This window comes from Bactrocera latifrons, unplaced genomic scaffold (genome assembly GCF_001853355.1).
Source record: "Bactrocera latifrons isolate USDA-ARS-PBARC rearing strain unplaced genomic scaffold, ASM185335v1 scaffold_4, whole genome shotgun sequence".
NCBI classification, from domain to species: domain Eukaryota; kingdom Metazoa; phylum Arthropoda; class Insecta; order Diptera; family Tephritidae; genus Bactrocera; species Bactrocera latifrons.
This window is the reverse complement of record NW_017537045.1, coordinates 4139671-4165446: the sequence shown is the minus strand read 5'-3', so window position 1 is coordinate 4165446 and position 25776 is coordinate 4139671. Positions and strand designations below refer to the sequence as shown.

General features: G+C 36.9%; 1 protein-coding gene across 2 annotated transcripts in view; it reads left to right on the top strand.

The window, feature by feature from the left end:
- Window positions 1-25776, top strand: part of LOC108972435 (protein sprint) — a 553725-nt gene that overhangs the window by 59941 nt on the left and 468008 nt on the right. For both annotated transcript variants that reach the window (XM_018938999.1, XM_018939000.1), the window contains exon 4: window positions 5636-5714. In XM_018938999.1, coding sequence (XP_018794544.1) covers window positions 5636-5714 — 79 coding nt within the window. The remainder of the gene's footprint in view (window positions 1-5635; window positions 5715-25776) is intronic.

Genomic DNA, 25776 nt, shown 5'->3' with positions numbered 1-25776 from the left:
AACAGTTCTAAATTGATTTTGAGCTTTCAAAACTCACCACAAGCTTACCTGAATTGCGAATGCACATCTTCAAACATGCGTCTGATTTATTTACATGCATAAAAATGTGTTAGTACTACTTTAGAGCTTTCAAAAGTACCCGTAGTACTCTAGAGAAGTGTAGTCAAGCTTCCGTAAACAATTCGGAACTGTGTAGCCGCTCAAGTTTACCTTGATTGGACCATATTGTTTTTGAGATACCAAAATATCTTAAATACTCGGCGATAGCGCAAACAAATATCTTGAATTACCTTCTTAAGGGTTTATAAGAGCACGTTTTTGACGGAGTAGCCACAATCCTAACACACAAGTATGAATAATTACAGTTTAGCTTCTTCCAGAGACTAATTTAAGCATGGCTTACTAAGATTCCTAAAAGTATACAACCTCAACTATTTTTTATTGAAAACTGAGATTTCATTACGATATTTGGTTTATAAATACATACATATGTTTTGGATATAAGGTTAGAGTCACGTGGAAGTTGTATTTAAGAGAGTATAGATCGAGCATCCCTGAGTCTCAATCGCTGAGTCAGTCTAGCATGACATCATATTCGACGCAAAAATGTTACAGTATAAGTATCAGTTGAGTGTTGAGTGTAACTTTCCGCATTTGTGGCGTTAATTTTTGAAGAAAAACTTGCAGAAACCAAAATCCAAATATTGAAAATAGTAGGTACTCGATTGTTGAAAAAAGATCTGGAAAAGCTGAACTTTCATAGATTTTTTGACGAAGAGCTTGCAATTGGTTAAGAAAAATGAGCTTTCACACAACTCAGAGAAAACTTTTGGAGTCAGCTTTTAGTTTGGTTATTCTTGGATTGAGAGCAAAATTAGATCATCAAACTAAACTCAGTTACCATGCTGATACCCATAACTGCTACCCATATCTCATAACACGCTACCTTACTAGAATATTTTGCAAGAAAAACTTCAGACCTTTAATTGATTTACGCAACGTTTTTAGAGAGAGTATATGTTTTGTAATCATTCAAAACAATCGCGCTTATAGATTAACTCACATAAATTCATTATGTTTTAGACTTTACGGCGGAAAAACTTGCAACGACCTGAAGAAACTCGAAAATGCTGAGTTTTAATAGATTTTAGTGACAATTTTTGGGACGTTCTTTCTGCCAGTAAGGACCACTGTTGATAAAATCGCGACCATTTGAGTCTGATAGTCATGAAAATGTGTAAATAGTTTACATTGTTGCTTAATTCCTATGACACCGGTAGATTTCCAAGCACGAGCACCCCGGCTTTATATTATATAATTATATTATTTTTATATATTAATAGCAAACTATCGGATCTTGACCTTCTCTGTAAAACACGAGTTTATATATTTCATGATGAGCAGATTTTTTATAGATTGCAACCTGCTCTAGGCACCTCAACATTCGTATATGTATATTACTTGGTATTTTGTAATACACTTTCTCTAGTTATTAGCTTCAATCTGAAGCAATCATCGAAACTTTTGCTTGAATGTGAAAGCTGTAGCAGATGCTTCAAATACTTTACGTCTGGCCATCCACAAACCACAATTGAACTGCCATGTATCGTATAGAAACTGTTCGCCTTTAGTGTAACCCAAAGCAGAAGAAATTTTCTTTAAAGGTGCTGGAACGATTGGATTTCTTTTGAAATGAAGATTCATACAATTTCTGGAAACAGATGTGGCATTATATAATTTCTGCTTCAAAAGGTAGTTTTTATTCCTATTAGCTGAAAATATTATGAATTTATCGGCAAACAGGCAGAAACCCACAGTATAAATCAAAATAACTGCAGCTCTTTAAATAAAAAGTCTGCATATAAATCCTTAACACCAAGTTTCCTAGTATATTCTCAGCTAAAGAAGGCCACGCGCTGTTTTCTCTATAATTGACGCTGATTGCCTAAATGTGAGTTTTTTATTATAAAAATTATTTTCCTTTATTATATAATTTCATGACTTTAGGTTTAGTAGTTGTTCCTCTCTGTAATGCCTATGAAGTAGGCTTTGTGTCTACAGCCTCCTCAAGTTTATTTGAATGTGTCTGCCGACATTCCTCAGCTTCGTTTGCACACTTAAGGGTTGCCAGCTTATTCAAGAGATATGTCTTTAGAGATTAGTTTGTATTTAATTTTTAGTTATGAGCTAGGCTTTTGTGGTTTGAAACTGCTTATTCCGGCAAAGATAACAATCCATCAAGATATATGATACTCTTAAGTGGATACCATATTTTATTACAGCTTATACAATCTCAAGTATTCCTACTAGTTAGAGTCAGTAAAGATGTTGAGAGCTGCAGTTTGAAAAAGATACTGAACATTCCCAATCTTCTGCTATCTATTCATCAGTCCAAAATCATTCATACTCCTATATCTTTACTAGAAACGGGCATCAAGAGTAGTATGCCATTAACATTCTCCAAATTGAACATTAACGAGCAGAGAGTGGGTACTCCAAGAAAGTGCTTGCACGTTCAACATTATCCAATGGAACTGAGTAACTTCTCCGCGCAAAAACTGTTCCTCAAACGTTTCTTTATGACAATCTTTTATTGAATAATTTATTAAGTAAGATCATCAGTTTCAGTGGGTTTAGTTAATAATGCATTTATCGAAATTTCGATTTTGAGATCTTGTTATTAAGTCAAAAACTTTAATTTATGACGTGGTTTCATTCCTTCTTTGCAAATTATATACTTAGTTGCTATAACAGGTTCCTAAAGACCAGATTCGTCATCCAAGCGGTAAATAAAAATTAATAAATAAATAAAAGTCAATCCTATTTTGAGTTGCAGCTGCTTAGCGAAGTAATAGGTAATCAGTAGATGCACTGTTCTTTGAACTCTCTAAAGTGTTTCTTTTTATAGAACTTAATATTAGGTTGTCAAAAAAGTCTTGCGGTATTTTTGCTAGTTGGCGCTGAGAGCGCGTAGTTCTAGTTTTATTCGTCGCATCGGGTCATGCTATACCTTTTTGGAAAGCTCATTTCACGCGCTAACACGTGTTTGATTGATTGTCGTTTCTTTTAAGTCGTTCGTGAGTCATAGCGTCGCAAACATGGAGCAAAATAAAGAGAAAGTACGACATATTTTACAGTACTACTACGATAAAGGCAAAAATGCATCTCAAGCCGCCAATAAAATTTGTGCAGTTTATGGACACGATACAGTTTCCATTTSCACCGCACAACGACGGTTTCAACGTTTTCGTTCTGGTGTAGAGGTGGTCGAAAATGTGTCACGCTCCGGAAAGCCTGTCGTCGAAAATGGCGATAAAATCGCTGAATTGATCGAAAGAGACCGGCATAATAGCATCGGTCAAGAGCTGGGTCATCAAACCGTTATAAACCATTTGATGAAGCTTGGAGTCAGTAAGCAGCTCGATGTATGGGTGCCACACGAATTGACTTGAAAAACATCTTTGACCGTATCGACGCATGCGAATCGCTTCTGAATCGCAAGAAAATCGACCCGTTTTTGAAGCGTATGGTGACTGGCGATGAAAAGTGGGTCACTTACGATAACGTAGGGCGCAAACGGTCAAGGTCGAAAAGCGGTGAAGCGGCCCAGACGGTGGCCAAGCCTGGATTGACGGCCAGAAAGGTTCTTCTGTGTGTTTGGTGKGRTTGGCAGGGAATAATCCACTATGAGCTGCTCCAGTATGGCCAAACGCTCAATTCGGATTTGTACTGCCAACAACTGCACCGCTTGAAGGCAGTACTCATGCAGAAGAGGCCATCTTTGATCAACACAACCGAATTGTCTTCCATCAGGACAACGCCAGGCCACACACGTCTTTAGTGACACTTCAGAAGCTCCAGGAGCTCGGATGGGAGGTTCTTTTGCATCCACCGTATAGTCCGGATCTCGCACCAAGTGTTTACCACCTGTTTCTATCCATGGCGAACGCGCTTGGTAGTCTGAAGTTGGCCACAAGAGAGTTCTGTGAAAATTGGCTCTCCAAGTTTTTTTGCCAATAGGGAAGCGCGCTTCTATGAGTGGGGCATTAGAAAGTTGGCATCTCGTTGGGAACGCGTCATACATATTTGACTCGAATCGCATTATTGTAACCAATTTTATGAACAATTGAAAATTCAATAAAAATACCGCAAGACTTTTTTGACAACCTATTATAAGTTCAAATATATTTCTTAACAAAAGTTGAATCGTACTTTGGCGTTTACATTTCAAGAAGCTGAAAATTTAGATATTTTCATAAGATTTTGGTGATCACAAAACATTATGCTCGGTTGTAAAATCCCTTTATATAATAACCACTTTTTGGGTATTCGAATCTTTGACCGTCTGTTATTGTCGTAGGGAGAGGGTTGTTAGATGAGTGGGATTTAGTGGCAATGCAAAGAAATGTTTAGAGTCATGCGAGAATCCTTTGCACACAGGACATTTATTTGATATAGCACATATGATTCTGGATAAGTAGAAATTTAACCTGGTACAGGGTGGAACCACTCGAGCTCTTCGTCTGTTATGACGGGTGGTTTGATCCCAAGTACGTCATTCTTTGGGAGGGAGCCGCTGAAAGTGCTGATGGCTCTACTGTGGTTATTGCGTCTGTGGTCGATCAGGCGTATTATTTGTTGATGTCGTCGTCGCAATCAAGCAAAAGCTTATAGTTGCTTTTAGGAAGTGGCTCCGCTTCACCCAGAGATGGTTTCTGCGAAAACATTCCAGCAGAAACTGTCTGGAGAGGAATGCTTTGTCTTGCTAGACCGGAAGTAAATCGTCAGAAGACGTCGAGAGCATTCTTTAATGGTATGGAAAGCTGTATTTTGACACGTTTCAAACTTCTTCGTCGGCATTTCCCTACATCCATGCGACAATTTCGGTGTACTGTAGTTGACATCTGGCTGGCCGACTTCCTTTTCCGTTGCCAACAACGTTTTTTTTTTTGTCCTTTCCTCAGGAACTGTCGGCTAGCATATTAAGCAATATGTTGCGGCTCTGTATTTTGAAAATATAATGCGAGAAAATGCACAGGCTGTCCTGTGTAACGCCTAAAATTAGAGTTACTGCCAGTGGGAATTTTAACGGCGAATAAAGTCGCTTGCAAAGAAAGTTATTTTATTTTTTTTTTTACTGGACTATGTAACTGCTGGCAACCTTGTTTTCTTGCTTCCTGCGACTTTGATTATGATTATTGCCTATTTCTTATTATGATTATTGTTTCCATTTCATTTGGCATATAATGTTATGAAAAATCGCAGAGAGTATGGTTATTCGCAATCGTCTCCGCACATTTACTTGTTATTTATAGTCGAAGGACATGGAAAATGTGGGTTTGGGGTGGCAATAATATTAGAGGCTATGAGTGTGTGGTAAGTTAAAGAAGAATGCTGACGGAATCTTAAGCAAATAAAGCCAGAAATGTGTCTATACATATAAGTACAAGTATTTCTGTCTGCAAGTTTTTTATGAAGCGTGTGAGATACTGTGCCCGCAAGAGGCCATATTGGCAAAATAACTTTTCTCTAGAAAAAACTTTTTTTGTCCTTTTTTACAAACATTGCATTTTCTTTTGTACATTTTCTAATTGTGCTTTTGTAGTAATTTCTCTCTCTTCAATTTTTTTTACAGGCGCGACAAGGCCGCAGCAAATGGCGAACCTTTCACCGAGCCGCCACCGCGTCTACGCGGCCAAAGCGCTTACTTAGCGGTAAGTACGGGATTTTTTCATTATTTTCTCTGCTAAACAGATACTTCAAAATTATTTGCACTTTTTTACACACATTTTAGCAGCACAATTTCCAGCAGCCGTTTACCGTTGTACGCTTGCTGGCATTTTAATTTTGATTTTAGCTCAAAGCTACTTTTATATGCGTTCGTATGTATGTATGTGTGGGCATTTGTTGGTAGTGTCACGGCCACATGCCGTTAAATGCTTTTAAGCTTTTAAATGCGTTGCGTCCACATGCCACATTTGCCGTGCAACATGTCCACTACGCTAACTCACACGCCTGCCACTTTATGACTTTGTCACTTTGCCACTTTCGCACATTTCGCGCTCATTTCCACTTTCTTGAAACTTCATCGTTTCATTGTCATCGTCAGTGCTCCGCCGCGTCTTGCCACACCTTAACAGCCTGTTGTTCCTGCAATTTCCACTTAGTTGCGCACAATGCTGTTGCATGCCACTTCGTGCCACTGAAGTAATTTCCTGGCAGCCGGTTTTCTTACTCCATTATTTGCCTCTTACTTATTTAAAGTTTATGGCATTGGCTTGGGCCACCAGCTGCCAGCCAGCCAGCCAACCGACCGCCGCGTTGAAAGCATCCTTTTGTAGCATCATTGCGCTTTATTGTTGTCGTCCATAATAATATTCGCAACTTTTGAGTGTGTCGTCCGTCTGTGCGATGAGTTAAGTGTCTCAACATTATGTAGCGCTGGCTTTAAGAAATTTAATTCAGTATTTATAACGTGGAATATTTTATGGTGTCCATAATCGCAAAACTTAGGACTTACGTAATTGCTATATATAACATATATTTTCGTTACTCTCTGCGCATACATGAAAGTATTTGAGGCTCGTCCTAATCAGGAAGCTTTCATGGCAGTCTAATATCGAACGAAGAGCAAAGAAGAAGTTGCTTGTTTTGTACTGTCGCAAGTGGGGTCTCTCAGCGAAAGTTGTCCTCCAACTCTACCAACATAACTTTTATGTTCTATAGATAATTTGTGTGGTGGATAACGTTGAAAAAGATAACACAACACACTATGAAGCTCGAAATCGTCCAATGCGCGGCGCTCATCAGCATGTGTGGTCTAAGGTTCACTGCAACCATGGAACCCAATGCCATTTTGCATATAGTGACCATATATCGTCAGAAAGTGTATGGCCGCGAAAGCTAACAGACTCGGAGCATCTGGGTTTTTAAATGAACACACGTCTGAACCCAATAAAATCCTCACACGCTTTGACTTTATAATCATGCAGTCGCCAAACAAAACATTTGAAGCCGTTAAGTAAAGGGGCAGTGACGGATGGTTCAAAGCTTGGGCGAAACTCTTGAACTCATTAACCGGGCTTTCAGATCTGATTAAGGAATGCTCAACCTTTATCACTGGCATCGGGCAAATTTTTCATAACACTAGTAGGCCTGACAGGCCACAGCGGTAAAGCAGGTATCTGCAGAAGTGATGAGCTGACAAGGAAGTGTACGTTAGCCCCATTTTCAGAAGAATGGGAACGAATCTGTGCTCCCCTTCTTCATGTGTTCTAAGTACTAATGAATTCTGTTCCACGCGGGAACTTGGCCAATGTTGAACCGAAAGTCCATGCGCTGTCCCCAGATCGTTTTGGCCCAAGATTGTGCAGAAGAGATCCAGTGAGCTTTTTGCGTTCAGTAAGCCTAGCCTCTCATTAGTTGTAGAGGCCATTGCCCTGTTATTGTCCAAGCTCTATATGCTTAGTTGCAAAGCTCCATTAATATACTGTTGTATGAGTCGCTTGCGGCCGGAAGTTTTATACATATTCTCTTTATGGGCATGGGCGCTATGAGCGTCCAAGCTCAATATGCTTAGTTGCAAAGCTCCACTAGCATAATGATGTCGGAATTGCGGACGCTTGCGGCCGGAGGTCATATTAATATTCTCTTTATGGGCATATAACAAAGCATTATCAATGTTACTGGTTCAGTTCTGTATCACACTTTAACTACCTAACAAAGGAAACTGCGGTCTAATAATTTCTTATTCGACTAACCGACTTCACAAATTTTCCAACACAAAATGGTACCATAAGCTACTTATTTACGTGGGACCTTGTTAAGAGGATGAGTAGACAAACAAGATATTAAAACAGTAGATTATATTTACGAATCCAACGCACGGTTTTGGACTGAAAAAAAAAACTGCTTTCTTGAGTCTGTGTGAAAATATTTTCTCAAGAACCCTCTAAAACTGCAATTAGTTCTGAGAAAATGGCATTTACTGCTCTAATATTACTATCTTATAGTCTGCTTAGAGAGAGCAACCGCTACCGTTTACACGGCGGTCGGTATTTTTGGTATTATCACTTAGCAGTACCTATTATAGGCTTGGCGGACAATTTCTTGACGAGGAGAACATTTCGTCGCATCAAAAATTCTCTTAAAATGTATTAAGGCTATTACTCATATACGAGAGGTGATGCTCGGTCAAGCTTGTTGCTAACATTTATACTGTATATATATGAAATTCTAGTTCAATCTAAACTTGCTCCACATTTTAATGGCACTCATTCATAAATGAGCAATTCAATTAATGCAGATCCATTATATTTAAACAGCATCATTTTCGAAAAGAAGCCTTGCGCTAAAAACATAATTACTTCCTTTGCGAAAACGCTAAAAAATAAGTGCCAAAATGAGCTCACATTAGTGCTCAACAAAAGCAAAAAAGGATATTCGCGCTAATATGCCAGGATATGGAAACAATTGAGGCAAGGAGAGAGAATTTGGGTGGAGTAAAATAAGTATGTAGCTTTAAATGTCTTCTTTTGAATAGGTGAATAGACACAGTTTCCTTTGCGAACTAGCGCGCTTAGAGCATGCCAGTGAGTGGGAGGGAAATCTTGAGCTTTCTGATGCGCCGTATGACGTCATTGCGGGAATATTTGTAGTGAAGGAGTGTAACGAGATTGCGATTATCTCGCTATGAGCTGACTAGTCTAGAACTACTCGTGGCGGTCATTTAAAATATGTTGTGCTAATAACCAACCACCCCCACTGCTCGCTGCCATCTCGCCACTAATGGAATTTCAGCATTGCCAGGCGCCCTTTGACTCCTCTCGCTTTTATTTGATGAGCTAACGCCGCTGAAAGGGCAAGTGATTTGCGGAAGGCACGCACTAACGGTAATATTATACTGATTATCATACTTAATGTTTGTGTTATTAGCGCACAGTGGCGCGAGCTTGATGAACAAGTGCAGTAGAGTAGAGTTGAGAGAGTTGTCGAATAAAAGAGAGTTATTTGTGGACAGAAAAAATTATTAGTTCGTGATGTTTTAAAAAAGTATAAAACGTTGTTTGCAAGTACTATAAAATTTTGACAGTTAGTTTTGTTTATGGCGTGACATGTGGCGATCGCTTAACATTCTTGAAAGACACAATTTTAGCATCGAATAACTGAGAGTTAGTCTGAAATCAAGCTCTGCTGTTTTTAGTTGGAGATACAATTTAAGAAGAACCATAAAATAGAAAAAGGAAAACCGACTGCGCTCCTTGATATAGTGGTTGTGATTTACAAACTCCCGCAAGCTGGATAAGTGTTGCTTCCATAATTTCTGTATGCTCTGGGCAGCAGTCACAAGATCACCCCTTGGGGTTATACAAGAGTATGTACGGAACTTGAAACCTTTTGCCAGTCGTCGCAATCCATATTTCGGTCACCGGCGAAGTCGATCAATCTTAACCCATTTAGGCAGGCTGAAACTTCCGACCGTTGTGCAAAAGATACCTTCTTTGCCCACCTTAGCGTTAAGGACGACAAGCATGATTTTGATGTCGTGGCGGGGACATATTTCATATCTTCGCTGAAAGGGCTCATAGAGGACATCTTTGACCACATTGTCCTTCTCTTCCGTCGGTGAAATTGCGTAAATCAGTAATATGTTGAAGGGCTTCGCTTTGATGCGGATTGTGGCTAAATATTCATCCACTGAAGTGTATGCCAGTACTTGCCGACGGATGCCATTCCTACACCGAAGTTTTGCTGTAGTATATGGCCAACGTAGTATATGCCACAATGACCGAGGCGTCTCAGTCTTTGTCCCATCAATTTTTAACATTATTTTTCATCGCACTTCTTGGACAGGGGTTATGCCACTTTTACTGTTACGAGGACATTTACCAGCTGGGTAGCGGATACCTTCCCAATTAAGGTACCGGACATTCCAGGTGCATGCCCTCTCAATCGTAATCCTTAATACGTTAGCAGTGGTTGTCATCATACCCGAGGCTTTTTTCTTTTTTTCATTGAGGGTATTTTTAACGGGGCGGGTCCCAAACCCAGCGCACAAACCTGGGGAGGAATGGTTCGCCCTCTCAGCTTATCTCACCTTCAAATAAATATTTATTGGTCACTCACATTATATTTGGCTTAAAACCGAAAGTCGTGAGCTACTTAAGTCATATGCGAAAGAATCGTTTCTGGTCATTCCCTAGTGAATGACGCTCAGAGAATTTTCCTCACTTGCGCGAACTTTTACACATAAGCTTTAACATAAAGCTGTCATACGAACTGAACGATCGGATTCAAGTGCTTGCATGACAAAATTTTTCATTTGAGTAGATATCTTCACCAGCTTATCATAGGTTACTGTCCAAGGCAGTGGAATCTTTGAAGAAATTGTTCAGATAGATCAATTTGTGATACTATTTGTCCCACTGTACCTCAGCCTCCTAAACAGTAAGCGAAGTTTAACAGTCATTAGTTATGCGTAGAGGAAATAGTAGTATACCAAGTACTTATATACTTACATACATATATACAAATGTATATGTATATTTATATGTATAAATGTATGTGCTTGTTGCGCTGGCAGCGACCCCACGCAGTTGACGGGCATTAAATTGTGTGTTTAATCCAGTGGAAACATCATTACGCGCACCTGTCTAATTGCACTAATCACCTGAGCGACGTACATACATACATAGCATAAACGTGAGGTGACGCAAGTAAACAACAAAAAGTTCACACATACAAATACGCATATACCTCTGGTATACATACATATATAAACATTGTGCTTTGTTATTCATGCTTTTGATGTCTTGCTAAATTATTAGGAGAAAGCAATTGCTACGCGGCAGAAGCTGTTAATCTTGATACCAAAAAACATATCCGCCACTTTGGCAGTCCAGCTTCCTGGCCATTGTCCTCGCAGCGCAATTATGCTAATGTTTATGGTTGGCTTTAAAGCATTCTTAATACCATTTTTCAGCTGCTGTGTGTGTTGTTGTTGTGGTTGTTATAAATTTCGACGCGCTAAAATGGTAATTTTTATGACGAAAGTCAATGTGTGTATGGGTGTGTGTGTGCTATTCTTGTTCATTCATATTTTAATGCATTCAAAACTGCCAAGATATCACTTGGCTGCCTAAAAGTATGCTACATTATTTTCTATTATTCGGTTACTGAAGCTACTGATGTTTCGTGGAGTGTCTTGAGGAGTTTCCTTACAAGAAGCAAGGTATATGTATATGTATGTACTCAGCATATAATTTTGCATGTATGATTATATAAATATGTATATGTATAATTATATAATAATATACATATGTGTATCTATATGTAAGCAAGTCCAATTGTTACAGCATTTTGGTAATCAGTTCAATACACTTATAGTCTATCAGCTTACATTATATGAAATAATTTACTCTAACGGCGCAATGCTTTCAGAAAAGTTTTAATTTTAATAATTTCACATTTAGCCAAGTGACAAAACTTTTTTTGTTTTATTTCTTCCCAAATTATAGCAATCTGTTTTATTTATACCACTTTCGCCAAGGCTTGAAGCTTGTTTTGAAGTTAGATGACCGCCTTCTATTAAAATCTGCTTTAGGCCAGTTTAATTTATTTATACCACTTGGTTGATCAGCTCGACAAATAAAGTACCTAAAGTTGTTATAAATTATTATAACCGTTTGTTATTCTGTTTCTCTTTTACTATACCAGTCTGCTTGTGAGTGGTATAACACTATTTTATTTATACCAGTTGGTTGACGAATAGTTAAGACTTTTAAACTACTACTTTGACGGGTGATTACCGACTTCTAATGAAATTTCAATGATTATGCGAGCTTATTACATTTATGCCAGCTGATTGATCGAATCGTTAAAGGTTGTATATAGCTAATAGCTATTATAACATATTGTAACTGTGTGCTATTCCACCTTTCTTTGACTATAACAGCATATTTAATTAAGACCAGTGTATTTTATACCAGTTTTTATTCGATTCATCAAGTCTTGTAGACTATTAAGTAACTATTTTGAAGTAATCAGACTATTTAATAAATTTGGAGGATACAAACCATTTTTTAGCACTAGAATTTTTTACGCCAATTTATTTGGTTTATACCAAGCTTAAATCAGCTGATGGTTGTTTGAAGCATTAAGCCTTATAGTGTGGCTTACAGCTATTTTTAAGAGATGCTGTTATATATTTTTTTAACTTATTATAGGCAATATTGCACCCAAATTATCGCATATCTTCAGATCTTATAATTTCTTTTCTACATAACTCAAGTTCTCGAGGAATCTGTTCCAAATCTGGTCAAATGAAGGTAGGGCGCAATGCGATGGGCTCTTAAAATAAAATAAAATTTTTGAAAACATTTTGCAATCACATATATCTCTGCAGTCTATAGAGAGGTACTAATCTTGAATAATTGTTGACGCTTTGATTGAGAGGATTCAGTACTGCCTATCGAAATCTAAACTGAAGTCAGGAATCTTGAGTACACCAATAATCTTGATTAATATTACAAAGAAACTAAAGTGGAAGCTGCAGTGAAAATAACTTAGGGACAGAAATCTTCTTCTTCATTGGCGTAGACACCGCTTACGTGGTTATAGCCGAGTGTACAACAGCGCGCCAGTCGTTCACGGTTTTCGCTGCTTGGCGCCAATTCATACCCTTCTTCTGTTTCCTCATCCCCTTCTTATGCTTCACCGGGGGTACTGCGCCGAATACTCTCAGAACTGAAGTGTTTTAATCTATTCGGATCTCATTACCGAGCCAGCGCAGCCGCTGTCACAAACAGCTCATTGTTCCATCGACAGCGGTATTTACCTTTGCCAACGCGCAAGGATCATAATTTTCTGTAGATCTTTCTCTCGAAAAATCGTAACGCCGACTCATCAGATGTTATCGCCCATACCTCTTCACCGTCTAGCAGTAGGGTGATCATGAGTGACTTGTAGAATTTGGTGTTTGTTCGTTGAGAGAGGGCTTTACTTCTCAGCACCTTTTGGCAAGAGTTATTCTGCTTTGGATTTCGATGCCGACGTTTTTCTTAGTGTTAATGTTGGTTCTAAGATGGTAGAAATTATCCACGTCTAAGCCGCGTGTGTTTCGACTATTTGTCTGATTCACTACCACACCCAGTTTGTTGACGGTGCGCTTTAATCTTTTACACAGAATGCTCGCTAAAACCTTATATGCGAAGTTGAGGAGGTTTGTGCCACGATAGTTGACACAGATTGTCTTCTTATTTGTGAATTGGGCAGAGCACACTTAAATTCCAATCGGCGGGCATGCTTTCGTCCGACCATATTCCACAAAGAAGCTGATGCATGCTTCTTTCGCCTCTTCGCCACCGTATTTGATTAGCTCGGCCGGTTGTCCATCGGCCCTACCGCTTTGTTGTTCTGCAGGGGGCTAATTGCTATTCCAACTTCGTCATGATCTTTCAAAGTAATGTCAGCTCCATAGTCATCAATTGGGAAATGGGATTTACCATCTCCAGATTTTATGCTTCCACTGCCATTCAGCAGGCTGGTTTGCTCCATAATTTCAGTATGATTTGGGTATCAGTCACTTGTGCTCGTGTTGTGGACGATCGTAACGTTGCGAGGTAGGCCGTCTGTTTTCTCTCCACTGCGCCACGACACTCATCGTACCAGCTGTTCTTTCGCCTTTTGCCTTGCGAAAACCAATGCAGCTGTGTCTAAGGAGCTTGAAATGCCTGTAACACTTAGTAATAAGGAATATGGACAAGTTACCCTTCATTACTTTTTCACTAAGTCGATAGTCGGTCGGTTATAAAATCTTCACAAGTATGATAACCTTAAATAGAAGAATCAGTATTATAGAGAAAAAGTGCAGTGTAGAATTACTTCCCTGAGATCTGTCAGTGTGAAAAGACCTCTCACGATTTTCTTATGTATAAATTTCTTAATTTTTCTTCAAAGGCAACTGTGCACCTGTAAACTTTTAAGTATTATTTGTTTTTGTTTGAAAAAACTCAATGAGTACTGCTTTTAATTCTGATTCACGAGATGCATTAATTATTATAGCAGAAACATTCGCTGAATTGAAAATTGAAAGTGGCTCAAGCACAAAGCGTTAGGGTTCAGGACTACTTCAGCCTATTGATTAAAACGTTTTGAACCCATGAAAGCAGCAGGAACTTACAGGAAATACATATATCGGCCACCTTCAGATATTCAAAACAGATGCCATAAAGAAGACACCAATGATGAAAAGAAAAACAATTTTTTATAGAGAACAAAATTCTGTTTGAAGAACATAATTTTAAAAAATTTTTTAAAGGTACTGGTTTAAGGGGCTATACCAGTGTGACACTTTCAAAAAAAAAAAAAAAAAAAAAATATATATATATAAATATAAATATCCTGTGAAATCGTATCTTGAATAGTTTTTGGTTGGAGGCGTTCTAAAGGGTGTTGACTACCTTCGCGGTTGAAAAACGTATGTATTTCTAATAACGAAGAAATTCTTCCAAAGCAAATTGGCTTACGAGATATAGAACCTGAAACCCGCTCTGCGCTATTTGTTAGTTGTGCTTAGTTTTAGCACGATTCTGTCAAAATGTTGTTGGTGATAATGGATATGCATAGCGTCTACTAGATGATACAAAGCGTTTGAGCCACCTAGTGATTGGTTTCAGGTCGCTGTTAGAGCTACGATATTTGGATTGGAATTAATTTTTTCTATTAAAAGTTATAAAAAGTCAGATTTTCAAATATACAAATCAGCTTCTGTCTAGTCGTAACTGAGATCATAAACATTAAGTACTTACTGTAGATCCTTTTTAATGATTTCAAGGTTTTAAGGCGGAAATCCATTGAAAAAAAGTCGCCTTAAGAGTTAATTAATGGAAGAAAAAATCTGTGCAAATATCATATCATGACCAGTGATGCCACTAAAAGCTTTTAATAATCAAGCATGTAATCGGTCCATGCAACAATGAAAACTAATCGTTTCGAAAATGCTATTGAGATAAGCCAATAGGCTGGCACGAAGCCTGGGCAAGTCGCGTTGTGCCATTATTGCACCTTCAGCGCCAGCATTACGCATGCAACAATACAATACAAGGAGTGCAGAGTCTGCAATTCAAGTGGCACTTGCGCAAATCTCACTGACAGACCAACATATTGTATGCACAAATGCAACAACAATTGTTTGTGTGCCCATTTTTATTGACACTGCCTGCATAACAGGCGCAGCGAAGGCAGTTTGTGGCAAGTTGCGCGCGGTTAGTTAGTAGTTACTTGCACCGAGCTTTCAAAATAGCTTGAGGTTATTCTAAAAAGAATCATATTCATAAACTTTGCAGTGGCAACTACGTGCTGCATGAATGCAACAACAAGGACAGCAATAAATACAGCAAGAACACTCAACCACAACACAAACTGCATTCGATTAGCAACAGTGAAATGCATTTGCTGCCTGGCTTGCTGTTGCTTGCTATTCGCCGTTGTTGTTGGCTTATGTTGTTGCTATGCGTTTGGCCAATGCATATTTGCCATTTAGACAATTGCTGTGTGCGCTCATAAATTTATTAGCATGTTTGCTGTGTGTTAAAAGAACAACAACAAAGCGAAAATAAAAATTAAGCCACCAAGCAATCGGCGGCGCTGCAACAACGACTGCCAATTTGAAAATCAACAACTCTTGGTGCACCCCTATGGTTGTTGTGCTTATTTTGTGATACGTCGCTGACAGCCGTTGCAGCTGTGGGAAGCGGCGGACACGTTGACATGGCTTCGCTGTTGCACATGCACACATGTTGCATGCAACAAAGCGCGCAATGCGGCAGCCATTAACCGCCGGCTAAGTCAGCAGCGCTGCAATGCACAAACAAGCTGTAGTTAGTCGAACAGTAGGCGATATTTGCGGCAAATAACAGCAACATGTTGCAACCAAATAAAAGTAATTGAAGGAGGCAGGAATGGCGGCCGGGAGTCAAGTGGCTGTTGGTGTACAGTGTGTAGATATTTTGTGTATTTTTTCTGTTGTAATATTTATTATTCGTATTGGTAATGGTATTGGTACTGGTAATGGTATTGGTATTGGTAATGGAAATGGTATTGGTAATGGTACATGTATTGATTTCGGTAATGGTACTATTATTGGTTCATGTTGAAAATTTGTAATGATAATAATACTAATTTTGTAAATGTTGATGGCCTTAGTGTGGGTAATGGTAATGGTAATGGTACTTAAAATGATTGTACCTGTATTGATTTCGCTATTATTGGTCAATGGTTTTTGTAGTGATAATAGTACTTATTTTGTGAATTTTTCTGATTTTATTTTATAGTGTTGGTAATGGTAATGGTAATGGTAATGGTAGTGGTAATGGTATCAGTCATGATTTTGGATAACACATTGATATACATATATACTTTGTATAAATAATTTGTAATTTAGTATTTATAAATTACAATGGTAATGATGCTGGTATTGGTTTTTTGTAATTGTTAATAGTTGTAGTATTATTTAAGTTTGGTAATGTTATTGTTATAGGTTAATAGTTTTGGATTGATAATATTGATGGTACATGTAATAGATTCGGTAATGCTACTTATAACGGTTAATTTTAGTATTGTAATGGCAATAGTAATGGTAATGATACCAGTGTTGGTTTTATATAATTTATTGATATACATATACACTTTGTATAAATTTCTTGTTTGTGATTAACAATAATGGTATGGTAATGATACTGGTATTGATTTTTGGTAATGGTACTATTAACCAATAATGCTTGTGGTATTGGTGACAATACTGATTATGTTATTGGGGCTACTGGTGCTAATATTGATAACGGTTTTTGGTATTGGTAACGTTATTGGTAATTATACTGGGTATGATAATGGCACTTGTTTTGACTTTTGGTAATGTTATTGGTTAGTAGTTATGGTATTGATAATAATACTGGTTTATGTTCTTGCTACTTAGAGGTACTGGTGTTAGTAATGGTAATGATTTGCGTATTGGTAATTTTATTGGTAATGCTAATGGCTATTTACTAGCTATTATACAAGGTTTATAAATTTTATAGGTAATTTAATATTTGCAATGACTTGATTATTGTACGTTGTATTGCTGTCGGTATTGGTATTGATAATAGTATTTTTCTTGGTATTTTTTTTTTTACTAATAATGTTAGTGAATTACTAGTTTCATTCATACTAGAATGGGTAATGAATATTGTACTGAAACTAGCATTATCAATATTTATAACAGCTATGTTTTGACAATAATTAGCATTAATTTACATGCATTGATAACGTTCTCGAAATATGATTAATATTGACATTAATATTATTGATTAAAATRTTTATAATAATAATACTGTAATTGGTAATGTTATTGGGGATGATAATGCTAACGCTTGATAATTTAATTTCTATAATCAACTTTAAACCATAATTATTTTCGAAAATTTAAGTATCAATAGCATTTATTTCCAACCACAGTAGTAATCAGCTTCATCATTATCATTCTTAGCGTCACTTATGACGCCAACAGCGGCTTCTTCTATATTGCTAGCATTGCTCCCTGCTTCGTCTATCCAAGCGATGTGTTCATATTCACACTTAATGGCAGCTAGCAGCTTCATTTGCAAGCGATAGATGCTGGCGATTTATTTTTATAAACTTTTGCTCAGCGCCACTTCAACTTGCCACCGCGCGTGGTAGGGGCGCAATTCTTTAACGGGCGAACACACACACACAGCAGTCGTGGCACATCAACTGCATCAACGTCGGCGGCATCATAAAACACCAAACGCTCAAATGCAAATCTCAAGACAGCGCATTAAATCTTCGCTCATAAATCAGCAAAGTACCTGCTTAACGATCGCCTCTGGGGTCGGGTGTCATAAGTTTGCGAAGTTCGGTAGTCGACGCCAGCAAATCATTTTATTCAATGGCTGCTGGCGCAATGCCTTTACATACAGATATGTATGTATATATATATATTATTATTTGTAAGTTGTATACATTTTCTTAAGTATATAGGTATGTCTCAAGTTGAGTGATGTTTCCCTTATGATTTCGTTGGCATTATAAGGCCTTCTTCGAAATTATGGAGGGTGTATGCAAGAAGCATAGGATAAGCTGCATACTTAGCATTTCACAATGTTATTAAATAAGTACATCATAATTACCATAAGACACAGTTTCTGATCTATTTGTCTAATGAAAGTAGTACAAAAGGCGCGGTTTTTCAATTTAAGCAATACAAATTGAAAATAAAGGACAGAAAAAGGCTGTAGAAATGCCTTAAGATGTTTGAAAAACATTCTCAGTCTGAAGTAACCGCAAAGTCTTTTGAGAAAATATATAATATACATGGTAACTTGGAAGTTACGTATTCAATGATCATGAATTATTCGTGTGCTACTTAGTTTTGGCAATTTCTACATGTATAAAAATTTTTTAACTAAATTTTATGCATGTGCAAATTATTCCTATTGTAGGAAAGTTAAATAATATAATAATAAATATATTTCTTCAAACGAATTGGTAATTCGTGCACCTCAGTATATTATAGCCTTTACAAAATCGCGCGGATTCTAGCCTATATGTGCCTTGCTAAGGTTTGGGTTAGCTTTTCAGAAAGTACAATATTTTAATAATAATCTTTGAAAATGTGAAGTAAATCCGATAAATTATTTTGAAGTTATTCCATAATTTCCGCGGCTCTGGAACGTTCGTCTAATATTACAAATTCGATTTTCTCAAAACAATGTTTTAGAACTGGTAACCACCATAGCTCGAAACCCGCGCTGTAGATAACAACAACATTTATACAGCTTGTTGAGAACATAAAACATATAGTTCTGAGATCCTATTGTAGTTTTTGAATTTTTTTATAAACAACTTTCTGTTATTTTTTTTTTTTTTTAAAATATGAAAAAAAATATCCTAAGACTGCCATTTTATATAAAAAAAAGGTCAGGCTTAACCATGCCATGATTTTTCTTTTCAAAATAAAATAATTTATTGACAAACAAATTTCTTTGAAATTGTAATTTTTCATGTTTCTAAACAATCATAAGCCCTTATAGCTAATCCATTGTGAAGACTTAGTAGCACCGAAGAAAGAACTTTTACAAAAGAGAGCGTTTTCTATATTTTTCAAACTTTCAGGCAATATTAGCAGAAAGTAGTCACGAGGAGGTTTGCTGGCTTTGTTTCAGACTTTGGTATTTAATACAATTGTCGTTAGATTGAAAGGCAGTTCTCTTTAGTATACCATACAATGAAGAACTTAAAAGATTGAAATATAATGAAATGAGTGGAATTGAGTGCCAAAATCTACCTAAAACTCTAACTAACCAAACAGTATTTCTTATAATTACTTTCGATATTATCTGTAGTACTTAAGTAATGAATGCGCGCGTAGGTCTAGATTTAGAGCTATTACAGCACTTAAGTCAATCAATAATAGATCAGCGCCTCTCTTTGGCAAAAACTTGTTAAGGTCTGACATTTTGAACTTGTTAAGGTCTGACATCTTGATTTCGTAATCTTGAATGCTCTATTTTCATTATTTTTTATTGTTCGTTAGTCGGACATATCGGTGCTTTGTGATTTCAGAAAAATTCCTAATAAACCTCATGCAATTATGGACAATACGCTCGGTCGGGACTCAACATAAGACATTTAAGATTTTTGAGCTTATAATTTTCGGATACTTATTGAGGATGTCTGCTTAAAATCGTTACAATTAGGCCATGATGAATAAAGAGAGTAATTTGTTGTATTTTTGTACCACTATTTTATGATTCCCCAGAAAGAAACGTGAGAGATCCTATAAGATATCTGTATAATCTAAATGATCAGGGTGACGAGCCTAATCGATTTAGCTAAATATGTATGTATATATGTTTACGATTTTTTTGAAATATAAATCTGTAATATTGCACACATCTCTTTCTACATACGAAACGTCTGATTTGCCGAAATCGCCGATATCCGACCACTATACTATAGATTTGTATGTAAAATTTTTTTTTATTTCACTAGCTATCTTCTCGAAATTCAACATGGATTATTTTTTAAGGTCATAGAAGTTGCTCAGAATGGACCACTATACTAGCTAGGCAGCTATGTCATACAAACTAATAGATCAAAATCAAATTATTGTATGAAATCTTTCGCACCTTTGAAGGGTATTATAGCTTCGTTGAAACCGAAGTAAAAATTTTGCTTTGGCTCTAGCTATGATTGTTCCTCCACCTTGTAAAATTTAACTTTCGTGTAAAATACCCTCCCATTGAATAATTCAACTGTAAGTTAGTGTCTTTTACCCTTTTAGTGGGAAAAATAATTTGTGGTGGAAAAAAAATCTAAAACTTTATTTTTAAGGTAATATAATGCTCCTAAGTTCGAAAAAAATATTTATTTTTACATGTGATATCGCAATTTACAGTTAGGGCATGTCGATTATATTCGACAACGACACTGGAAGATACCAAAATTTGTTATAAGAAAAATGCAATTCTCTCTCAAATTATATGGCATATTTATTGAAAATTAATTGATTTTATAATTGTACTTATTGGTTTTTGTGGTATTCCAAGAAACAATTGGCTTCTCGTTTTACACAGAGATAAACGTTACATTTTTTACATATTATAAAGGTACTTTTGCCACAATTGTTGGCTTTGCAACGTACTGCGCTTTTAACATTTAAAAATTCCGGTAAATGCCTTATTTGATCCAAACGAACTTCTGGCGGTGGTTGTGTTTGAACATTTCTTTTATGCTTAGGCGGATTAGGCGACATAGAATCCGTGTCGCTTTCTTTGTTACTTTCAGAACGCAAAGCTATTTGGCTGCTGCCCCTTGACTTTGTCTTCGACGGTCTTCCTCGTTTACGTGCTATATCCCCTTGTGTATTTTCCTGTTCTGCAGAAAGCAATGTTGTTGCTACAGCGATCTTAAAACGCATGGAGTCCTTTACATTTTTCTTTGGAATATTCTTCAATGTACAGTCGCGTCTATATTCTAACCATGCCGCTGTCAAAGACATATCCACAAAGTGCATTATCACCCGAAGTGTGCACTTGACAGAACGAATGTCAATGCGGTAATATTGAATCATTTGATGCAGTAAATCCACTCCGCCCATGCTCTCTTTATACATACGTACGACTTGTGGTCTGTCAATGCATATAAATTCATTAGAGTCTTTTCCCCACCATTTAGCCTTATCTTTAACTCCAATTCCAACAAAATTCGACCCCAGGTTGATGACTTTATTGTCATACCAACGAGTGATAAGTACAACACCATTTGCGTCAATGCATTCAGCAGAAAACCCTCGCCCTCTTGATTTCATTTCTTTCTCACTAGGAAGTTTGGGATTAGCCAATCTATTAACACGAATGGCTCCGGCGGCATTAATTTTGCGTTGCTTCAATAGTTCGAAAAGCTGGTAAGAAGGAAAGTAGTTGTCGAAAAATAGATTGTGAGTAATGGCCGTACTTGGAATCCGTTGACATAGATGAGGAACAACAGCAGAACCGAAACCAACATCCTTCACTATTTTTTTTTTATCTAATGGAGTTGTCGATCCTTGATAAATAAGAAAATTATACGGAATTCCACTTTTACCGCATAAAAAAAAACTTTGATTCCCCATGGGGTGGGCTTTCCGTTTATGTATTGTTTTGCTACAAACTTCCTTTTAAATGGAATGATTTGTTCATCTATACAGAGTTTTTCCTCCAATGGTAGGCTCCAAAGACGATTTCTCACTGTGTTTATTATTGGTTGMACTTTAAAAAGTCGATCTCTATTCTGCCCTTTTTTGCCCATAACATCAACCAAATGTAAATTATTTCTAATAGAAAAAAAAAAAAACGTTTTCTGGTCATATTCTCTCTGAAAAATGATATTCCAAGCGAAGGATCGTAAAACGTTTCAACTCTCGGAAATTTTAAAACCCCCATCATTATATGATGTGCAAAAACAATTCGAACTTCATTGACTGAGCACTCCGTGAAATTTAATTAACCTTTCTGTTGAGCATATAAATTGGTATGATACGCAGTTCCAATGAAGAAATCATCAGTAAGGTATTTTTTAAAATATGAATATGGTGTAATAATTTCAATATCTGCAGCATCTTGTGTGCGTTCCAACTGAATTGTTGTCGAAGAATGTTCTATTCGATTTTTTCTCCAAGAAATAGCTTTCTTTGCTGTGAAGGTCAATGGAGTTTGTATGCTTAACCTTGGCTGCTCATTATCAACTGATATACCCATTCCAGATATTTCGGTCTCGGTGATAAGCGGCAATTCCAAATCTGACACTTCATCTAAGGCTTCACCGCAATCTGGAATAATTTCCCGTTCTATCACTTCAAAAGTATTTCCATCCACCTTTTCGACATCATATTCCACCATAGCTTTACACTGGCMCTCATTTCCATCTTCAATATCACAACAATTTGCAAGAATTTCAAATATCTCATCATCATTTAAAGCTTTATCTGCCATATTTTCTGAAAATTTATTATAAATAAGCAAACTTTTATATAAATTTTTTTTCTAATCGGAAACTTACTTTGCGGATCAATGTCAATTATATTCGACAACAATACTAAAAAACTTTTTCTTTGTTTTTTTTTGATAAGAACGATTATTTAAACACTATTGATTAACATATAATTTTGTCGAACACTTCTGATAAATTCTAAATACCTAAATTTATGTTGGAATATAGCCGATCGGACAATCTTGTTGATAACCCAGCAAAAAGATCAAATTAACTAAGTAACTAAAGTTTAGAAAACTAAATGTAGTTTATGTTCATTAAAATGCTCTCTGCCTGACTCACTAATTTAACAAAAAGAACTTATGAGCACGTTTACAGTTACTTTTTAGACATGAAAAAGCGCGCTCATCCAATGTCGAATATATTCGACAAATCCACTGAAAGGTTTAAGCTTTAAAGAACCTTCAACTGACAGTTGACCCACAATATATGAAGTATCACATCATCACCACCAATAGAAGCCTGTTCGAAACTATAGCAAAAGATGTAAACACCATAATATAGAAATAATTGTTATTATTGTAATTATTATTATTTACAATTTTACGGATTRTTATGTCAACATCAATTCTTTTGCATTTGGATATATAAAGTCATATATTTGCAAATGTACAGGGTGCGCCATCGTTTGCGTTCGTATGTAAAGTTTCACTAACTTTGAAATATATCTAAATGCTTCTCATTTTAGATCATTTGACTCTTGACAATCTATTTGAACTATTTCTGGTAAAAACCACATTTTTAGTGGTCTGCTTTATTCGTCACAGTAAACTGAACACTTTTTTCACTACCTGTTCGTTCATATCGGCATTGACTTAGGCACGAATCTATGTCTATGCAACTGGAGCTCGTTTATGGTCTAAGGATTGCTGGCGCATATTTTTCATTCCACATATTACCACGAAAAGCTGTCAGAAGTAGTCCAATATGAAAATAAGGGTGTGCAGTCGATGTCATTCATTCTAGATATCAGATCTCAATTTCTGCTAATTGCAGAACTTTATGAACTTTCGTTATTCTTTCGTCTTTTTGAAACAAATATTGATGACTACGCCACAGACCAGTATGAAAGTGTAGTTGTTTGGTCTTGAGGTGTTGCTTTCCGGATCACGCTCTTTCTCTTTCCGTTACCATGAAGTAATTCATGATTGAAATTTTGCTGAATTGATTTCTCCCTATATATTTATTTATCTATAATGGGTAACCAAAATATAAGTACTTTCATCAACAGCCTAACTGAGAGTGTACTCGGAGATCGTTGAGACTCGATTCGGCGCCGTTCGCAGCAATTCGTACTGGCGTGTGGAACGACTTGGCGCATTTTACATTGAGATCTTAAATTGAAAGCGTTGAAAAGACAGTTAGTGCAAAAACTGAAGCCGCTCGACCGGGCTCTTGAAAAGTTCCAAGAAGTTCCAACGTTTTCGAGCCAAATTTTGTTCAGCGATGAGACCCATTTCTGGCTCAATGCGTATGTAAACTAATAAAATTAACGCATTTGGGACGTAGGGCAGCCAAAAGATGCTCAAGAACTGCCATTACATCTAGAAAAAACAACGGTTTGGTGTGGTTTATGGTTCAATGGAATCATTGGTGCATATTTCTTCAAATATGACGCCGGTGAGAATGTAAACGTCTACGGCGACCTGTATCGCCTAACTGTTTGATGCCTGAAATTGAAGCCCGTGAGCCCGTTTTTACGTTAGATATTGTGATATCACACAGTTAGACTTTTCTCCTGTGGGGATATGTAAATTTTAAAGCCTATGCGGGCAATATCTCTTCGATTCAAGTCTAGGAGAAAACATTTAACGTGCCATTCGCCAGTTACCAGTAAAAATGCTCGAACGAGTCATCGAAAATTGCACTCAATGGAGTGACGAGACGCAGCCAAGGCCAACATTTGAAAGCGATAATCTTCCAAAAATGAATGCCAAAGAATGTTCTCTCGAATGATAATAAACATTCCACATTATACATATATGAAGTTTTTTCTTTAAAAACGTAGGCAACTTCGAATTGGATCAGCCTTTATTATAAAAATATTGTATGTGTGTCACTATTTCCATATGTAGTCGTGTGCAATGCGACATTATTAGCAAATAGCTTTCCTCAATCAACCGAAATACCATTGAGACACATCGTCACGTTCTAGCAGAGACTTAATGCAAAATGTCAGCAACCTTCCAATACATACATATGCACATACATACATATGTGCCGTGTGTAGACTCTTAGGTGGAGAATGCATTTGTGCACCTGCCAGCGAGAATTGCACGAAGCGCGTGATTACAAGTAATTCAAATCTCAATTTCGATACTCAAATTCGAATTGCAAGATAGCGATTTCTTTTGTGCACACATTATTTACATAAAAACACACACATGCATATACAGTTCTGCATATGTGTCTTGCACAATTGCGCACACGCCTTGGAATACATGATATTTCGCAATCCGCGACTATTTGCATAAAACATAATTTTCAAATTAACATTCAAATCGCCGAGATGGAGCTGCGCAGATGCAGCCAGCGCTTGATAACTCCGCTAATAGCTGGCTGTGGGAGGGTTTCTGTAAGAATTCTCATTCTAGTAACGCTTATTGAAAGTGCAAAGTGCACAAAGCAAATGTAACGCACTTTACCGATTACGCTTTTGACGCTTTTGAGACTTGACAAGGAAAGACATCTGGGCACGTAGACATTTATGAACGAGCTTTGGCCGCGAAAGACTACTCTAAAAACAAAAAAGGCAATGATTTTTCAATTTCAATTTCAAAAATTGCTGTGAAAGAATACGTTATCACTAAGGCTTTGTGGTGTATCAAAAGTCTAAAAAAAGCTTTCTCACACTACATAAGATAACATATTTTTCTTTCGTTGTATAATCCAACATTGCATCAAAATGAAAAAGCTTGACACAAATATCCTTTTATACGAAACTAAATACTATGTCTCACCATTCTTCGCCACTGCTGTAGTTTCGATTATAAACGAAAAATATACGTTATGGCTCCTACAAAAGCTTTGATGAGTCAGTGGTCCGTTTTTGGTGTAATCAAATTTTTCTCGAAAGAACTCTACATTAAATTCTCGGTAGAAATAAATTTTTCGTTTGCCATAGTCGTCATCAAAAGTGGGGTCTCTCATCCGAGGCTGTTGTTGCGTTGTCATTGGGGTGGTTTTTTT